At 43.1% G+C, this 15,589-nt stretch overlaps 1 protein-coding gene across 1 annotated transcript; it reads right to left on the bottom strand.

Annotated features, from left to right (window-relative positions):
• Positions 1-176: 176 nt before the first annotated feature.
• fscn2b (fascin actin-bundling protein 2b, retinal) lies at positions 177-13,152 on the bottom strand. Its single transcript, XM_033612130.2, has 7 exons — positions 12,379-13,152; positions 11,936-12,034; positions 10,254-10,980; positions 2,866-3,022; positions 1,664-1,785; positions 1,393-1,560; positions 177-1,235 (listed from the first exon to the last, which is right to left on the bottom strand). Exons 2-7 carry the CDS (start codon positions 12,026-12,028, stop codon positions 1,030-1,032), a joined length of 1,473 nt encoding a protein of 490 aa, XP_033468021.2. The 5' UTR covers positions 12,029-12,034; positions 12,379-13,152; the 3' UTR covers positions 177-1,029.
• Between the last annotated feature and the right edge of the window lie 2,437 nt (positions 13,153-15,589).

Here is a 15,589-nt window from a genome sequence, read left to right on the forward strand (position 1 = left end):
TCCCCACATGGATCCATGTAGCGATGATGGTGCAGGATGACAGTAAACCAGCTAGTCTCTATAACACAAACTGGACCCAATTCCTGTTTGTGATCGTGGTAGAAATGTGACATAACTTAAACAGAACATACAAGCATACAAATGTATTTTCTTAATCTTTATGTTCATAAAAGAAAGAGGAAATGTAGTAAAACATAACAGAGAGACAAATGCAAAGTCCATCCACTTCCAGTTACAAGTTGGAATTAGTACAGCTACCACGTACATGAGTCTCGGTTACAGTCTTCTACTGTTTCTGCAGTTGACGACCAGAAACCCAATCATTCTTGTCTGCTAATATACGTCCCCAGACACCAGCACCATCCTAAAGACTGCTAAAAGGTGACCTCTCTTGTAATGGGGACCTCGTCTGTCTCAAATGGCACCCCGATTTGTTGCACTTGTTAGACTGTCAGTAATGTAATACCTGTAGGGAGAGGGAGACAGGCTGGAGAGATAAAGACGAGGAGAAACGATGACATGAAAAGATAAAGTTTGCTTGGTTTGACATCTGCAGTGGTTGAAGGATACTGAGAAATCTACATGTCTTTACTAAGATGGAGGAATGTTTTTTTTATCTGTATTTTAGTTTCAGACAATGATTCAATCTCGCAGCACATGCTCAGTGAAAAACAACAACAACTTAAGGATCAACACAGAAACTCTAAAGTTCATTCACACAATTTTTTTGCTGTTTCATGATCAAGTTGACTTAAAACATTGTTCACTTCATCACTTTCTTGGCTGAATGTGGTCAGTTCTTTCTCCTGCTGTATGAGTCAATAATCTGTTGCAAGTCTCTGTTGCCACCTCTTTGGAACAGGAAGGAGAGAAAAGTGGGATGAAATCAGGACAAGCTGTAACTGTCTTTCACTTCAAAGTGCCACAGGGTTTAACTTAATAAAGTATTGATGCTGGCTTTTGATTGGTGAATAGCAGCCGATCAACTCGACGATGGGGATTCAGAGTCAGGACTAATATTGGATTGTGTCAATACTCCCAAAGGGCTGAGCTGCTCAGGGTGAGTCCGTCTCCCTTCAGCGTGCCTCCCTGGTCTCCACGCAGGTATTTGCCGTTCTTGCCACGGATGGCGAGGCGACCGTGTTCCAGGAGCTCCAGAGTGAAATCCTCAGGGACCTCACCGTCTGAGCACACCAGCCCAGCACTGTTCACATACCAGAACCGCCCATTGACACCTAAATGTTTGAGAACACAAAGGGGAGAGCAGCAGCAGGGTGTCAGTGATGCAGAGTGGACTAACAGGACTGTGATCAAGTAAAGTTTTTCATAGAGTTGGGGAGCAAAGAAGAAGCTGGGATCATATAGATTTTGTTTGAGTGGGCACACCCTGACCTTTAATGTGGTACGCCCCATTGCTAAAATGCAGTGTGAAAATGTCGTAGACTGATCTGCTGCCGTCCAGTGTGTTAGAGTTCTTGTGGTGGCAGATGAATCCGTTCTCTCCTCTCAGGATCAGCATGGGTCGGTTGATCAGTTTTAAAGTGAGTTGTTCATCCTCGCCTGATAAAAGGGTGACAAAAAAATCATGAGGACACGTCAGAAGGAGGAGGTGAATTAGGGAAAAGATGATTAGAGGAGGACAAAACCTAACATTGTCTCTCACCTGTGAAATCACTGACAGCCAGGAGCTGACCGTTCTTCTTGGTGCAGATGTATTTTCCATTGTTAGCTTTCAGTGCCACCTTGTGGCCGAGCCACTCCACTGAAAACATGGTGTTTGCTGACCTGTAGTTGGGCATCACAGGAGAGGAAATCAGACTTTTCTTACTTATAAGTGATCATATGTTTTGTTTGTAGAATTTTAATCTGTAAAGTAACTTAACTCCAGCTGTCAGATAAATGTAGTGGAGTTAAAAGAACATTTCCCTCTGAAATGTAGAGAAGTAAACAACCATATAAAGCAACTAAAATAAAATACTTGCAAAGTAAGCCAGTAAATTGTACTTAAGTACTATACTTGAGTAAACATACTTAGTTGATTTCCACCATTGTAAATATTGTGATCACATGTTGAATGCACATGCAAAACAAAAAAAGGTAAACTAAAGTACAAAAGAGTAGTTTCCCTAAAATCAGATTTGCCAAGACACGTTTCCGTGCTTGAGATCATGTACTCAAATCTGTTTATCGCTATTACCTATTATCTGTCATCTCATACATGCATTCAACCAGCCCTATTAATTTCATTAGTTGTCAATCACTACTGTTTTCAATAGATTTATATAAAAATTTCATGACTGCATTATATTTTAATAATGTTGCATTAGATATTTGCCATTAAGTCATAAAATTCATTTTATTTCTTTTAAAGTAATCATGATGACTATTTACAATTATATCTTGTGGGCTCAGAGGTCAAAGTTTATGTGGAGTAGTAGAGGGCTGCATGTGATTAAAGGCAACAATTAAAGGAGCTGTATGCGACATTCAGGGCATATCTGTGATTCAGAGTCTGAGCTGAGATTGCCTGCACATGGCTGGCTGACCCGCTGGCCGACACTGCCACTGTGGGTTGGGACAGCATTACCAGCTGTAATTAGCTAGTCGTGGGATAAACACACATAGAACGTGACTTCATTCTCTGCTAAGGACGCCTTTACTACGATATATGTTTACATAGCAAATGGTTGCTGCTATATTAATGCTCTGAATGTCGTATAAAGCACCTTTCATGTTTTGATAGTGAGATTACAACTGTCATACTGTAATTGTGCAGAACAGCTCCTTTTGTGAACCCATTTCTGTAGTATAAAATGTGGAACTGACACCTGATGATGCTTTCACTCTAAAAGAGCATTGACTTACACTTCAGTGGCAGTGCTCTGGATGCCTCCGTGGGCCACCAGATCCCAGTAGTTTCCTTGGCTGGTGCGGAATGTACACTTCTTGGTCTCCTTGTCAATCTCCATCTGAAATGTCTCCATGTCTGTCTCATCCTCCTGATTGGCTGCAAGGCTTACTCCTGGGAGGGGCATAGCAAACACGTGCTGTCATTAATACTTAAGCATGAAAACTTGAGGACTGTATAGTGAAATCCATCCATTCACTGTGGCTTACATATTTTATTAAAGGTCACTTTCCATTTTTAGTCATTTCTTTGTTGTATTTCATTGCATATGTGCAATTACTGCCAAAATTTAAGGCAGCATCAACACATGCGTCCTCAAAAACACATCTGATTGTACTGAACGGGTGTAATTTGTGCATGAAATAAACAAATTCCTCTACCTTTTCTTTTCTTTCTGGTTTCTAAGTGGCAAGTTGAAAACCAACAAAGGAATCTGGGGAAACAGCACCATAGCGGCTTGCTAATCAGGTTGTATTGTTATGTTTAGCTTGGCCCAGCATGAAAGACTTGGTAATCACATTTGATCCTGGGATGTTAGGTTATTTTTAAGCGATTCCGTCTTGAAATGCGCCCTTGATCTGATGTGCCAAGCATACACTTTCCTGAGGGGTAAATACATTTTCACTGATTGTGGTTCTGGATGCATTTATGGACAGAATATAAATGTAAATAAAATAAATGCGCTAAATGTGGCCGTGCAGGAAAATCTTCCAGACACAAGCTATTGCACACTAAATGTGTAGAATGCATGCTTCTTTTAATAATATGTGCTACACAGAGATAACAGAGATAACACTCACACGCTGCATCATTGCATTGAGACTACTTAACAACCAAACAGAAACCACACCTTTGATTGCCAAACATGTTGTAGAAACCACTCAGAAACCAATTATTTTAGCATTTCGTTGCTAACACACCAAATAATATTGGTATCAAACGTGTGAGAAACAACACAGTGACGTTCTGTCTTCTCTGGTATTCATCTCTTCTCTATTTTAGATGTCCTTTTTGACACAAACAGGCCACTGTTACATTTTCAGCTGCCAGCATTATCATAAATGTTGGCAGAAAAGAAAATAATTCTTTGTCACCACCAAGAGACAGATTGCAGAGAGCTAAATACCAAATTAGATGCATCCCAATACATTTAATCCTTTAACAACACTCATCAGTGCTCATTACCCCGGTTTTATCTCCCCTCTCTGGTCACCCTTCTCTACCTTCCTCCCTTCCCCCATCTCCCTCCCTCCGTCCTTACCCCTGACCCCCTCAAACCCCCACCTCCCACCATCACCCCACCTCCGGCCCTGCCGATCTGCCCTCTTCCCAGCAGGGCTCTGATATAATCAGCTTTCAAGTGCTACCCGTCCAATCCCTCAATCCCCTCAATAAAAGAATAAAGGAAAAACAGGAAAAGACCAGAGGATTTTATGGTCCACACTTAGCGGGATGTGCAGGTAATTACCAAACCCCTCTCGACCCTCAAGCTAACAGAGCGATCAGTGATCAAACATATGGAAAGCATGTTAAAAAATGGAACTGCATTCACTGGCTATATCTTAAATGACCCAAAATAAAGACTGAAACCTCTGAGATGATCGGTAATCTGCATGCAAAGATAAAATTTCATCCTCCAAAATGAGGACTGATACAAAATAAGGATACAACAATGTTAAACAATGAAGTTGGGGGATTAAGTCAATGACTCTAAGGACTTGCTTGACTAACACTGATAAAAGACTCAACTTAACTTTGACTTAATATTCATGATTTGAGACCTGTCTTGAGACAGATGACTTGAAAAGACTTGTTTTAATTAAATATTTAAATTTTTCTAGATACTGAGAAGTTCTGTTTTCTTTTTGAAACATGATTGGGTGATGTCTAGAGCAATGCTCGCAAACTTGGCAATCTACTTTGAGGCAGCATACCAGCAGAAGCGAAGGCAAGAGGCAGCTATCATGGAGGGGATTCAAGGATTTAATTGTTGATGAGGAAGTAAGAAAAGAAAAATGGTGTGAAAGGTTTGAAGCTCAAAAATCAGTAACATGGCAATCATACCACACATTTAACTTAATCTGTCTATACAAAACCCACAAAGAAAGGTACAGGATTTTTTTTTAGCTAAACCTATTATTATTAATGTAAAGGTTAAGACTTGTGACTTGCACATGCATGACTTACTCTCACCTTTGCTAAACAAGTCTAAGTCTGACAGAGACTGACCATGCTGGTGGTTCAGTGAGGCTGCTTTGATCTGATGCAGACATGAGCATGCTAACATGCTTATGAATGAATCGTTATCTAAATTTTCAGACCAAACTGAATCAAAGTTGCTTCTGAATAAAAGTTCCTCAGGTAAAGTCTTATAGTCTCTCAACTTTTGGAAGTCATGCCACCTCCTTCCTTTTCTACAGCAATAGCTACAACAGCTGAAGGCCAAGCTCTCCAGGAGAGTGTATCACCAATAAGATTTTCCGGCTTCCCATGTTGGAAATTTTTTGCCAGGAGGTCTACTTGCATGCATAGCAGCCAGGTTGAGGCAGTTAAGGTAACTATAAGGTACCCTCATTGGTCCTTACTTCTTTGTGGACTATAACTTGGGCAGTATTGTGACCATTGTCTGATTCAGAGCTCATATCGTCTGAGATAGCTTCTCCAGTCTCAGGCTCCAGCTGTAGTACTTGAGATAAGTCTTGGTCTCAAGATCAATCGCTAGACCACTTTTTGAAGGTATTTAATTTTGATGGGAATGTGGATGTGTCAGATCAACTTTAGGAGTGCTTATGGTTTGCATGTTCCACATTTCTGGTCTTGGTCTTGACTTGGTCTCCCCTCAAAGCAGTGTTGTAGTACTTGTGGTTGTCTTGGTCTCAAGACAGGGTTTAAAGGTCTCAGTCTCGTCTCAGACTTGACCACAATTTTATTCAGTCTTGTCGGTGTCTCAGACAAAAAGGACTTGGAATTTTATTTCAAGACCACAACTGCGGGGATATCACTAAATTGCCTGCGGAAAAAAAGGGAGCATTGAGTAAAGAAGGCTAAGTTGATTTCAGCTCCTTAATGCCATTTGAAAATGTTTGTGAAATGTGAATTTCTCATGGTAAAATTATACATACACACATATACATTATGCCAATAAAAGAAGTGAATGAAGAGAAATCCGCGTTTGTTTATTGTGAATGTTTTTATGGAAATGTGGATCTTTAAGGTCAATTTGAGGAGTGCCTATGGTTTGCATGTTCTACATTTTCTCGTAGGTGTCAAGCAGTGTGGGACTCGCAATGGTCTGGTCTGGGTCATGACCTGGTCTTGGTTTAGGTGGTCTTGACTGGGCTACAACAACACTGGGCTCCAGTTCTGCTTTTAAATAATCTGATTGATAAAAGGCCTCATCATCAGTAGCCTCAGGTACATCTTCATTCCCTGAGCTACTGTCATCACAACCCTCCAATGTCAAAGACACTGTACCTGACACCCAGACTCTTCACCATCATGCACTTAACACAAAGTACACATAAGGCTGAGGGCAGTGTTGTTAGACATGCAGGTGTTTTGTCATAAATCCAAGTATTGAACAGATTTGACCTGTTTATGGCACTGGACCTTGAATGACAAAGATATTGTCTGCTTGTCCTGAGTGAGGTCAGCTCAGGTTTCTTCTACATTTCAAGGCGATGATTTCTCAGGGTATCACAAATTATAAACCTGAGCTCACTATGATACACCGCATCAAGTGGTTTTACTGAGGGATGCATGCATATAAATGTCATCTCCATAATCCAACGTAGATGCACATACATGCACCAGTTTGAGATTCTTTGGGGCGTTTTTGCTTTAATTTGATACCTGGTTATAGATACAGTCTGGAGGAGAAAGGGAATGACACGCGACAAAGATGTCATGGTTACTGAGCAACTGGGATGCTTTAGTCACATCATATTCACACCCAGTAAACTAGATATCATGAGGTCTTACAACTGGTGAAATTATCATTGATCTTAAGTGCATTTGAAGCATAAATTTCTGCCCCTCTACTCCACACCTATGCCTGGGGGCCCATCACTCTCATTCTCTCTCATCCCGACTCAATGTCATGCTTTGTCTACCTATTCCATGTGTCCATTTCACACTAATTCAACCCAGAAATGATCCTCCGACAGGGCTCAGCTGGGACCTCGCAGCCGCTGTCTGATAGATGAGAGGAGAGGGGACGGAGGAAGGAGAGAAGGATGGAGGAAGAGAAAGAAACAGAGAACAGGGAAAGAAAGAGATTAGATGCGCTGAAATCCAAGCCAGCAATCTGAGGATATCAATAGCTGTGTTGATGACCATCTTTGACACAGCAGTTGGTCAAGCATATGGAATAAGGTGTTGTCATCATAGCCATGATCGCTGATAAACTATGCACGGCACACTCCTAATCAGTACGATCCCTGGCGCATCTACACAAACATGCCCACAAAAAACACACATCAGCAGTGCCACATTTGGATCAGACCCCAGATCCAGCTCCACTTTCTGGTGTTGTCCTACCTGCAGGCTGCAAGTGGAGCAGGCCTAACTAATCCATCAGCGATAGCTGGCTCTGACATCTATTATTAATGGTAAGCTGATGCCACTATCCCCCTGTCCCTTATTTTCCTCTTGCACCCAATCCCTCATCCTCCACAACTACATTTTCTGTTGTTTTTATATCAGTCCATTCTTTTTTCCCCAGCCTATCTGGTCCTGCATGTGTGTGTGTGTGTGTGTGTGTGTGTGTGTGTGTGTGTGTGTGTGTGTGTGTCTGTGCATACATGGACTATGTGTGTATGTACGTATTTGTGTGCATGTGTTCACTTGTGTTAATGGAAAGTTTGTCTCTTTGGACCATCATCTCTTTTTCACTTTGAGGGCAGAGTGGACCACGGGGAGGTGATGAGAGACATGATGACAGATCTACATGACACGCTAACACACACACACACACACACTGCAGGCAACAAGGATAAAGAGCATCTCAGGGCAGAGAGAAAATAGTGCATTCCGTTGCTGTCCACCAAAAATAGTTTAATATCTAAATTCATGCTCTACCTCATAACAGCTGATCCTCTTTTATCACTAACCCATTTACTACATTTGTACTCACTTTAAAATAGAAAGCCAACACGACTCCTCTGGACTAAATGGAACACAAAACATAGGTGGTAATTTATGTGTAAAGACACAGGTGACATGAGGGAGGACAAAGAGCCCACCTGTCTCCACACACACTCCTATTGTACTTAAATCCTTACAGAGTCCTCCGCCAGTTGGATCCTCCCTTCTCTTCCCTTCATCTCCTTTCATCATGTTGAACCCAGAGATATATTTACACAAGCACTAAAGAATGTTGAGGTACTAGCATGGAAGAATTTAGCACTTTTGTCCCACTTCAGCATTTCACCTACAATAGATTTCTCTCTTAACCAGTTTGTTTCCTTGATTTGCAGCAGCACATCAGTGCTGACTGATGTGCTGGGGGTAACCGGGTTAGATTAGTGGGTTAGAGTGGGACCCTGAGGGGCAGAAGCTTTGGCCCCAGGTGAGAGGCAGCTTGGGTTTCTGAAAGCAGACTCCCCCCCCCTCGCCTTCCAGGAACAGGGGCCAACTTCATCAATAATTCAACACACCTCAACTCACCACTCGCCGCAGCAGGATGGTATGGTTGTGTGTGGGCGAGTGTGTCGGAGGAAGATAAAGCTTTTGTTTGTGCAGAACAAGTGTAGGAAGAGAGAGGGGGGAAGAAAGAGAGACAGGCAGTAACAGAAAAAATGTGAGAAAGAATTTCTGTCTGTGCATACAAGTCGTACATGAAGTTGCTCTTTATACTGTATGCGTGTTATACTGCACCACATCTTTCCTTCCCTTCAACCAATCCGTTTACAGTGCTCCCAGTCGTTTGGTTTCTGCCTGGAGCTCTCACTGCTACCCAGGAACAATGAGCAGGGAGAGATTCAGTTACAGCACCCGGGGCTGAAGTAACTCGACCCTGCAGACAAGAATCTGCAGCCTGCAGATGGGTGTCATGGCCAAGTATGCTGACAAGCAATGTTGGTGTATGCTAATCCGTCCCAAATCCAGTTTCAAATCAGACCAGCAAACCATTTCGACCATCAGCAGTTGAACACTTGTCCAAGTCCGTCTGGTGCACATTGGCTAGATGAAACACGATCGTCACAATTACAGTTGTTCTAGTTTTTACACTGATCAAAGAAATTCAACCTTGTATTCGAGAGGGGAAAAAAACAACAACAACTTTGAAGCCAGTGTGGCACAGGCGTAATCCATCAGTATAGTAGTCTGGTGTCGTGCCTGCATGCTGATCAAATAACGCACCCCAACCGCCCTGTGACAAGACCGAAGAGTAAATACATAATACAGTATCAACAGAGCATTACTGCACAGCATATAGGTTACAGGCAGCTGTTTCTGTAAGCCCAAGGGGCAAAAGCGTAGAGTGTTAACACCATTACCCAACAAAGCCAGGAGGAACATTTGAGAAGGAATGAAAGGGGATTTTTGAAAAGATCATTTATAATAGATTATTTGGTAAAACTTTCTATTGTATGTGCTGCATTTTATGACGGGGTATCCACCATTACAGGAATACAACACTTTCTCTGCCAGCATTAAAATCCAGTCATGTAAAACTATGTGCAAATTGTTGAGAAATCTATTTCGGTAGTAATTCCCAACATGGGTGCACAATAAATCTGTTATCTGAGCAAACCACTCGCCAGTGCAAGACTTAATACCGACAGTAGACTAAGCTAAATCAATTGCAGCCCTAAAACAAATGACGTATCTGTCTCAGGTCTCTCAGATGAGGCTGATAGTCTCCTGTATCAGCCTCATCTATCTTGTTTTCTTGGAAAGATGCAGCTATCTAATGTGATGCTGGTGCATGGTGATTGCAGACTACATTACCCATAATTACCATGCATCCCTTATCAGTTGTCAATCATTAGAGTGGCCTGTACCCTTAACCAGCATGCCCACAAGTCAATGTACTTCCTGTGAATTGTAAGCTCAGTTTTCCGGGGGGTGTATCAGTGCTCAGTATGTACTGTATAGTAGTAGTAACTGTAGTAGTTGTAGTATTTGTTGCCCCTCTGCTTTATTATGTATGTGTGTAGGTCAGTGTGTGTCAGCGAAAGGCTCATGTGACCACACTCAGTGGCACATAAGGTCAGCCTCCAGCCATTTAATTAGGCACGTGGGATCCTGGACTTTAAGGAACCCAGGAAGCTGCAAGAGCTGCAGCTTGTGCATGCATGCAAGGTTTCAGGGCAAAATCTCCTGCTGATGTTATCCTTACCTTGTCTTATGGAGACATATCGCCCATTGGCGGCCATCAGAACCACCTGTGGGTGGCTCTCTTCTAGGTCAAACAGTTCATCTTTGCCTGGCTTGGAGCACCGTCCAGACCTCAGGGTGCCTGTAGGCCCCATGGGAGACAAATACTTCCCCTCACAGTCTTTAAAGGCAAGCTTTCCACACTTCAGCTCCAGCGTGTAGGCTGTGGCCCTCCCGCTCTGCGTCAAGAGCTTCCCATCGTTGCTGAGGAAGCGGCTGTTGCAGGTCTTAAGGCAGTACTTCCCATCCAGGTAGACAAGGGTCAGGAGCGCTGCCACACCCCAGGGAATGTTCATATCCACAGCAATTTCCCCATCCTCCATGGAGAGGTGGGCGTAACGCTTGCGGGCCACAGACAGCAGGTTGGCCTGCGGATGTAGTGCCAGGTGCACTGCCCACAGCTCAGCATCTGTGATCAGCTGGGCAAAGCAGGACAGGTAGTCCCGAGAGCCCCCGAAGAAGCGAAGATGTTGCTCGGACTGCAGGGCCCAGCGACCGTCTGATTGAGCCACGATGAGGAAGCGGCAGTCTGAATTTTGCCCATCCGCCTCGCAGGTGACTTTGCCATCCTTGTCAGAGGCCAGGTAGCGTCCCAGGTGGCTGCGCAAGTAGACCACCTGGGTGTCCTGAGAGTCCTGCTCTAGAGTCCATATCTGCTTCTTCTTCATGCTGGGTGCTGATGCATTCACCTGAGACAAGGAAATGTTCCAACACAGAGCATGAAGGCTTTTCATCCTTAGACTTTGGTTCTATATACAACAAACCTGACAAGTTCATACCATACAGTGTGCAGCCCTGTACAGACACCAAAAATGTTACCAATATGCAGGCTGTTCTCATGCACTGTTTGAAAAGCAGTGAGTGCACCACAATTTGAAGATAACCTACGTTATCATGAGGCAGTAATTTGTGTAAAACCCATATAATCGGGATGGTTGCAATCTGACAGTAGGACTGAGTATTGGTACTTGATACCTTTAAGGTATCGAACAAAATAACCCAATATTGAAACTACTCCAGTCAAATGATACTTGCATTCAATCCTATTCCAAGATCTAGAAAAAAATTACTATATGTATGGTTTTGTTCACAACCAATCACCACAAGCATTCTTCTATTTAATGCGAAATGCGATTGGCCCACTACTCTACCAGCTACAACCCACACAGTCTGTAGTGTGGTTAAGTTGAAATGAAGTTGGGAGTTCAACCAGAAAATTAAGTATTGTACTGGTATCGGTGTCACTTTAAGGGTACAAGAATTGGTACTTGAATTTTAATTTTCTAGATGACACCCAGCCGTAGAGAGGAGTAAAGAAGGAAGTAGTATGGAGACCGAAAGTCTGCGTAAGGTGTTCGAGTGGGGTGGTGGATGGATCAAACAACAGAGGACTTTCCCTCAGGAAACCAGCTTTCGGAACTGTGTGAAACCAAGTGAACTTTTTTTTGTTATTTTAAGGTTCTTTGTCACCGTGTTTCTTTTCATAAACCTAATGTATGTTACTGTACTTTAGTAAGTAACTTTACGTTAAATTTCTAACATCATTTGTGGGGCTCTAATTTGTTACTTATATGAATGGTTGTATGAGAATACCTTGCAGTTTGTTACAGTTCTGCTTTTAGAATTTGCATGACATGTTTGTACCTTAAAGCCAAAGGCCTCAGCAGTGAGGTAGCGACCCTCATGGTTGATAAGACCAAACTGCAACTTCAAGGGACGGTTCCCATTAGCAGGCATCTTCACCTGTGGATTCAGGGATGTAGGAGAAAGAAGGAGAACAAGGGGTGAGACAAGCTAGGGATGGAGGAAAGAGCAGGAAAGGAGTATGAGAGCAGGCAAATAGACCTGACATGGGATGAAGGATTGAGGGTTATGCATAAAAAGGGAGGGGATAAAAGGTTTTTAAAAGAGGTGAGGAATAAGGAGGGGGATGAAGTCATGGAGAATGATGAAATGAGAAAGTCTTAAAGACAGGAAATCAATTCATTAAGGTACAGTATATAAAGCACTCCCAAGACCACAAATTCCTTCCCCCGCCCATGGCTTCATTATACATTTTTCCAGCTACAGCCTCCTAATTTACTTACTGTGGTTTTGTGGCTTCCCCTCTGCAGTTTCTGCGGCTCTAATTCCAGCTCCCAGATTTAAGAGGCTTCTTTCGCCAAGCGTCCTCTTGTAATTCTTTCTCTCTTCTCTCCTCCTCTTGCTGGCTCTCACGTTCTGTTGATCGGGTCTCCCAGCTCCCCTCCGCCACCGCTGCCTCTCCTCACCCTAATCAGGCAGCAAAGACTTGAGTCAGCCTTGATCTCTCTTTAGTTCGGAGTCCAGCGTCAACCTCTCTTTCTCTGTAGACTAATTTTGTTCTCGACTGCTTATCTCCACTTCTGCAGCCGAACCCTCTCTCTTGTTGAGCAGTGCTCTCTTGTCCAGCCTTACTCCTGCTCTTGCTTGACTTGTTATTCACCCTGAAGGCTCAATCACCTGGTCCCTTCTGACTAGTCTTCCCTTGGGTTTTGTTTCCGTCCCTCTTTTGCCTACTATCTTCGGATCACATCGAATACACCAACTTTCTTCTTCACCTTCCTTGAAGTCCGCGTTCCTGGTTTAGTCAGACCAAAGTTTGATCAGTGAAGAAGAACATCCTCAGCAGTCCTGCAAATTTTATGGTGGTGCATTGAGGGACTCCTTCACTCTTCCCCTAAACATAAGCCGTCCATCACAGCTGAACTCAGCAACAAAGGGTGCTTGCCTCTGTAGTCTTAAGCCTCCCTCTGTCGCTTTTTCCTCCCATCCTCTCCTTCTCTCTCTCTGCCTTTCTCTAACCTGCCATGTGTATAATCCTGCCTTTCTCTGCGCTTTATTCTGAGCTCTGCACTTCGCCTCTTTCTGTGACACATAAAGACAGGTAAGTAGAAACAATGCACACACACACATGCACACAGGGCGCCGGGTAACCAGAGCACTCCCTGTGCCTTGGGGTAGTTGCCTGAGTGCGGCTCCCCTTACTTGCCTATGCTGGGGGTTTAGTTACACACCTTCTCTGATTGCAAGCTCTCTGGGTCAGTCCTAATGGGAAATGTGTCTGAGAGGCCGAGGGAGTCGCACTTCACATCCGAATTTGGGAGACAAGCAATGGGAAAGGAGATGGCGGCTGTTGTAAAGGAAACAATAATCAGCTAATCAACATATGGGGGTTTGAATGACTGTGTGTGTGCAGCAAGTGCGTCTGCAAGTGTGTGTGTGTGTGTGTGTGTGTGTGTGTCAGTGTGTGAGTAATCAACCTTGCCAATCAGCCTATTATAAGTCTTCTTTGCAGAGTAAACAGACGTGTCTGTTCCTGAGTCCATCTAATCCTCAACCCAATCATCCCAACCTGGCTAATCTACCAGCACGACCCCTCCCCACTCCTCACACACACACACACACACACACACGCTCCCCCCTCTGCTTGTCAATGGCCATAAACATACACATAGACTCACTGATCCACAGCAACATGCGTGTCATCACCACACACAAACACACACACACAAAGGTCAGAGGAGGGTCCCAGGGTTCACAGTAAACACCACCCACCCAAAGATTTACTCCTCCTGACCCAGACTTGAACTGCTGCGCTTTACGCAAAATGTGATAAACAGTGTGTGTCACATTCACACACGCACACAAACACATATACTGAAGGATATTAGCGCTGTAACCGAGTGTGTGAACACTAAACAGACAGACATGCCACCTTTCTGAGATGCTGACATGAGATCAGCTTCTTAAATATTGCTTCTTTGCTTTATTTCTGCTACTTTCACCCCCGCAGTATGCTCTGGCAAATACTTTGCATAAACGATAAGACAGAAACAGACCACCGGCTCTGGAAGAGAAATCTTATTACAAAATAACTGATCCAAGAGTCTTAAAATCATGAAAATGTTCATTTTACCCTTACAATTTTTAAATAAGAACCTTATAAACACTTCAAAATCTCAGAGAACCATCCCTAGGATCAGACATGGATCCAAAACTGTGGCTGTGGTCTCATTTTACTAATTGCTGTAATGCAGTAGGCACTAGCATGGGTGAATAAATGAATGAGCCTTCGAGGCACAGGCCCTGGGGCCAAAACCTGCAAAATGACCATCACATTAACACATGCCGACCAGGAGGAGACATGAAATGACCACAAAGAGACACAAAACGACTGAAAAGAGATACAAAAATGCAAAGACACTCATGATGACTATGAAAGGGGCGACAGTCAAAAAGAGACACAAAATGACTACAAAGATATGCAAAAAGTACTACAAAAAAGGGGCAAAAAAAGAAGTACCCAGAAGGGACACAAAACCACAGAGAGATACATAATATGACTGCGAGAGATGCAAAATGACAACAAATAAGGCTAAACAACTATAAGGTCTGTGTGTCTAGCTGCTATTTAGCAAAGGTGCTACCCCTTTGCATGTCTGTGCCCAGGGGCCCATTGTCTCATAATCTGCCCATGGGCACTGGGTAATTTAGTTTCTACTTACTTGTCTGTTATTAATTCTAACAATTCATAAATTATGTTTGTTATGTGAGAGTTTCAAAGGTCTGTAAGTCATGATGAAACCTAAGCTGATGCTGTCGCGTGTATGTGTATCATATAATATATGAATATTACTGATGTGAGATAAATAAAGGACAAACTACCTGCCAGTGATCGATAGTAGCAATAGAAGTGCACGGACTCTTTACTACATACTGTAAATTGGACTCACTTAATGCTGATGAACTACACAAAGCTCTATATCTTAAATTTCAGAGGGCGTCACTGCTCTGCAGACAGGAGGTCTGGCATAGTCCAATGTAAACCCTGCAAACTCATCTTGGTTTTCTTTCAGCGTACAATTCAATTGATTTGAAACACGCCCGTCAAACTAAGACATTAAAGTGCAAATAGTCAAGTTTTTTGCTTTAACTTATGATTATGAAGTAAATGTTGACAGCACAATGCCAATGCTGTCCATGCTGTTTAGACTGGTTCCCTTTAAGCCTCACTTTCACTTTGCAATTCTTTCTGCCACCGAGAATGATCTCCCTGGAAAATAAAGGCTCGATTTACGGCACAAAGGAAGTGTGTCAACCACTGTGCAACCAAAATAGGAAGAGGATAAAGCTTTGGTTTTCCCCAGTAGCTATCAGTATCTATCCCCAGTTACCAAAGAGTATCAGTGTAAGTTCTCTGCAGTTATTACCAGTAGCAGAGATGGCAGATGGTGAAACAAAATCCAGTGTGTCCTGTGTTTTTGGTAGTTGCTAAGC

The sequence above is a fragment of the Epinephelus lanceolatus genome, chromosome 21 (assembly GCF_041903045.1).
Source record: "Epinephelus lanceolatus isolate andai-2023 chromosome 21, ASM4190304v1, whole genome shotgun sequence".
In the NCBI taxonomy this organism is placed as follows: Eukaryota; Metazoa; Chordata; class Actinopteri; order Perciformes; family Serranidae; genus Epinephelus; species Epinephelus lanceolatus.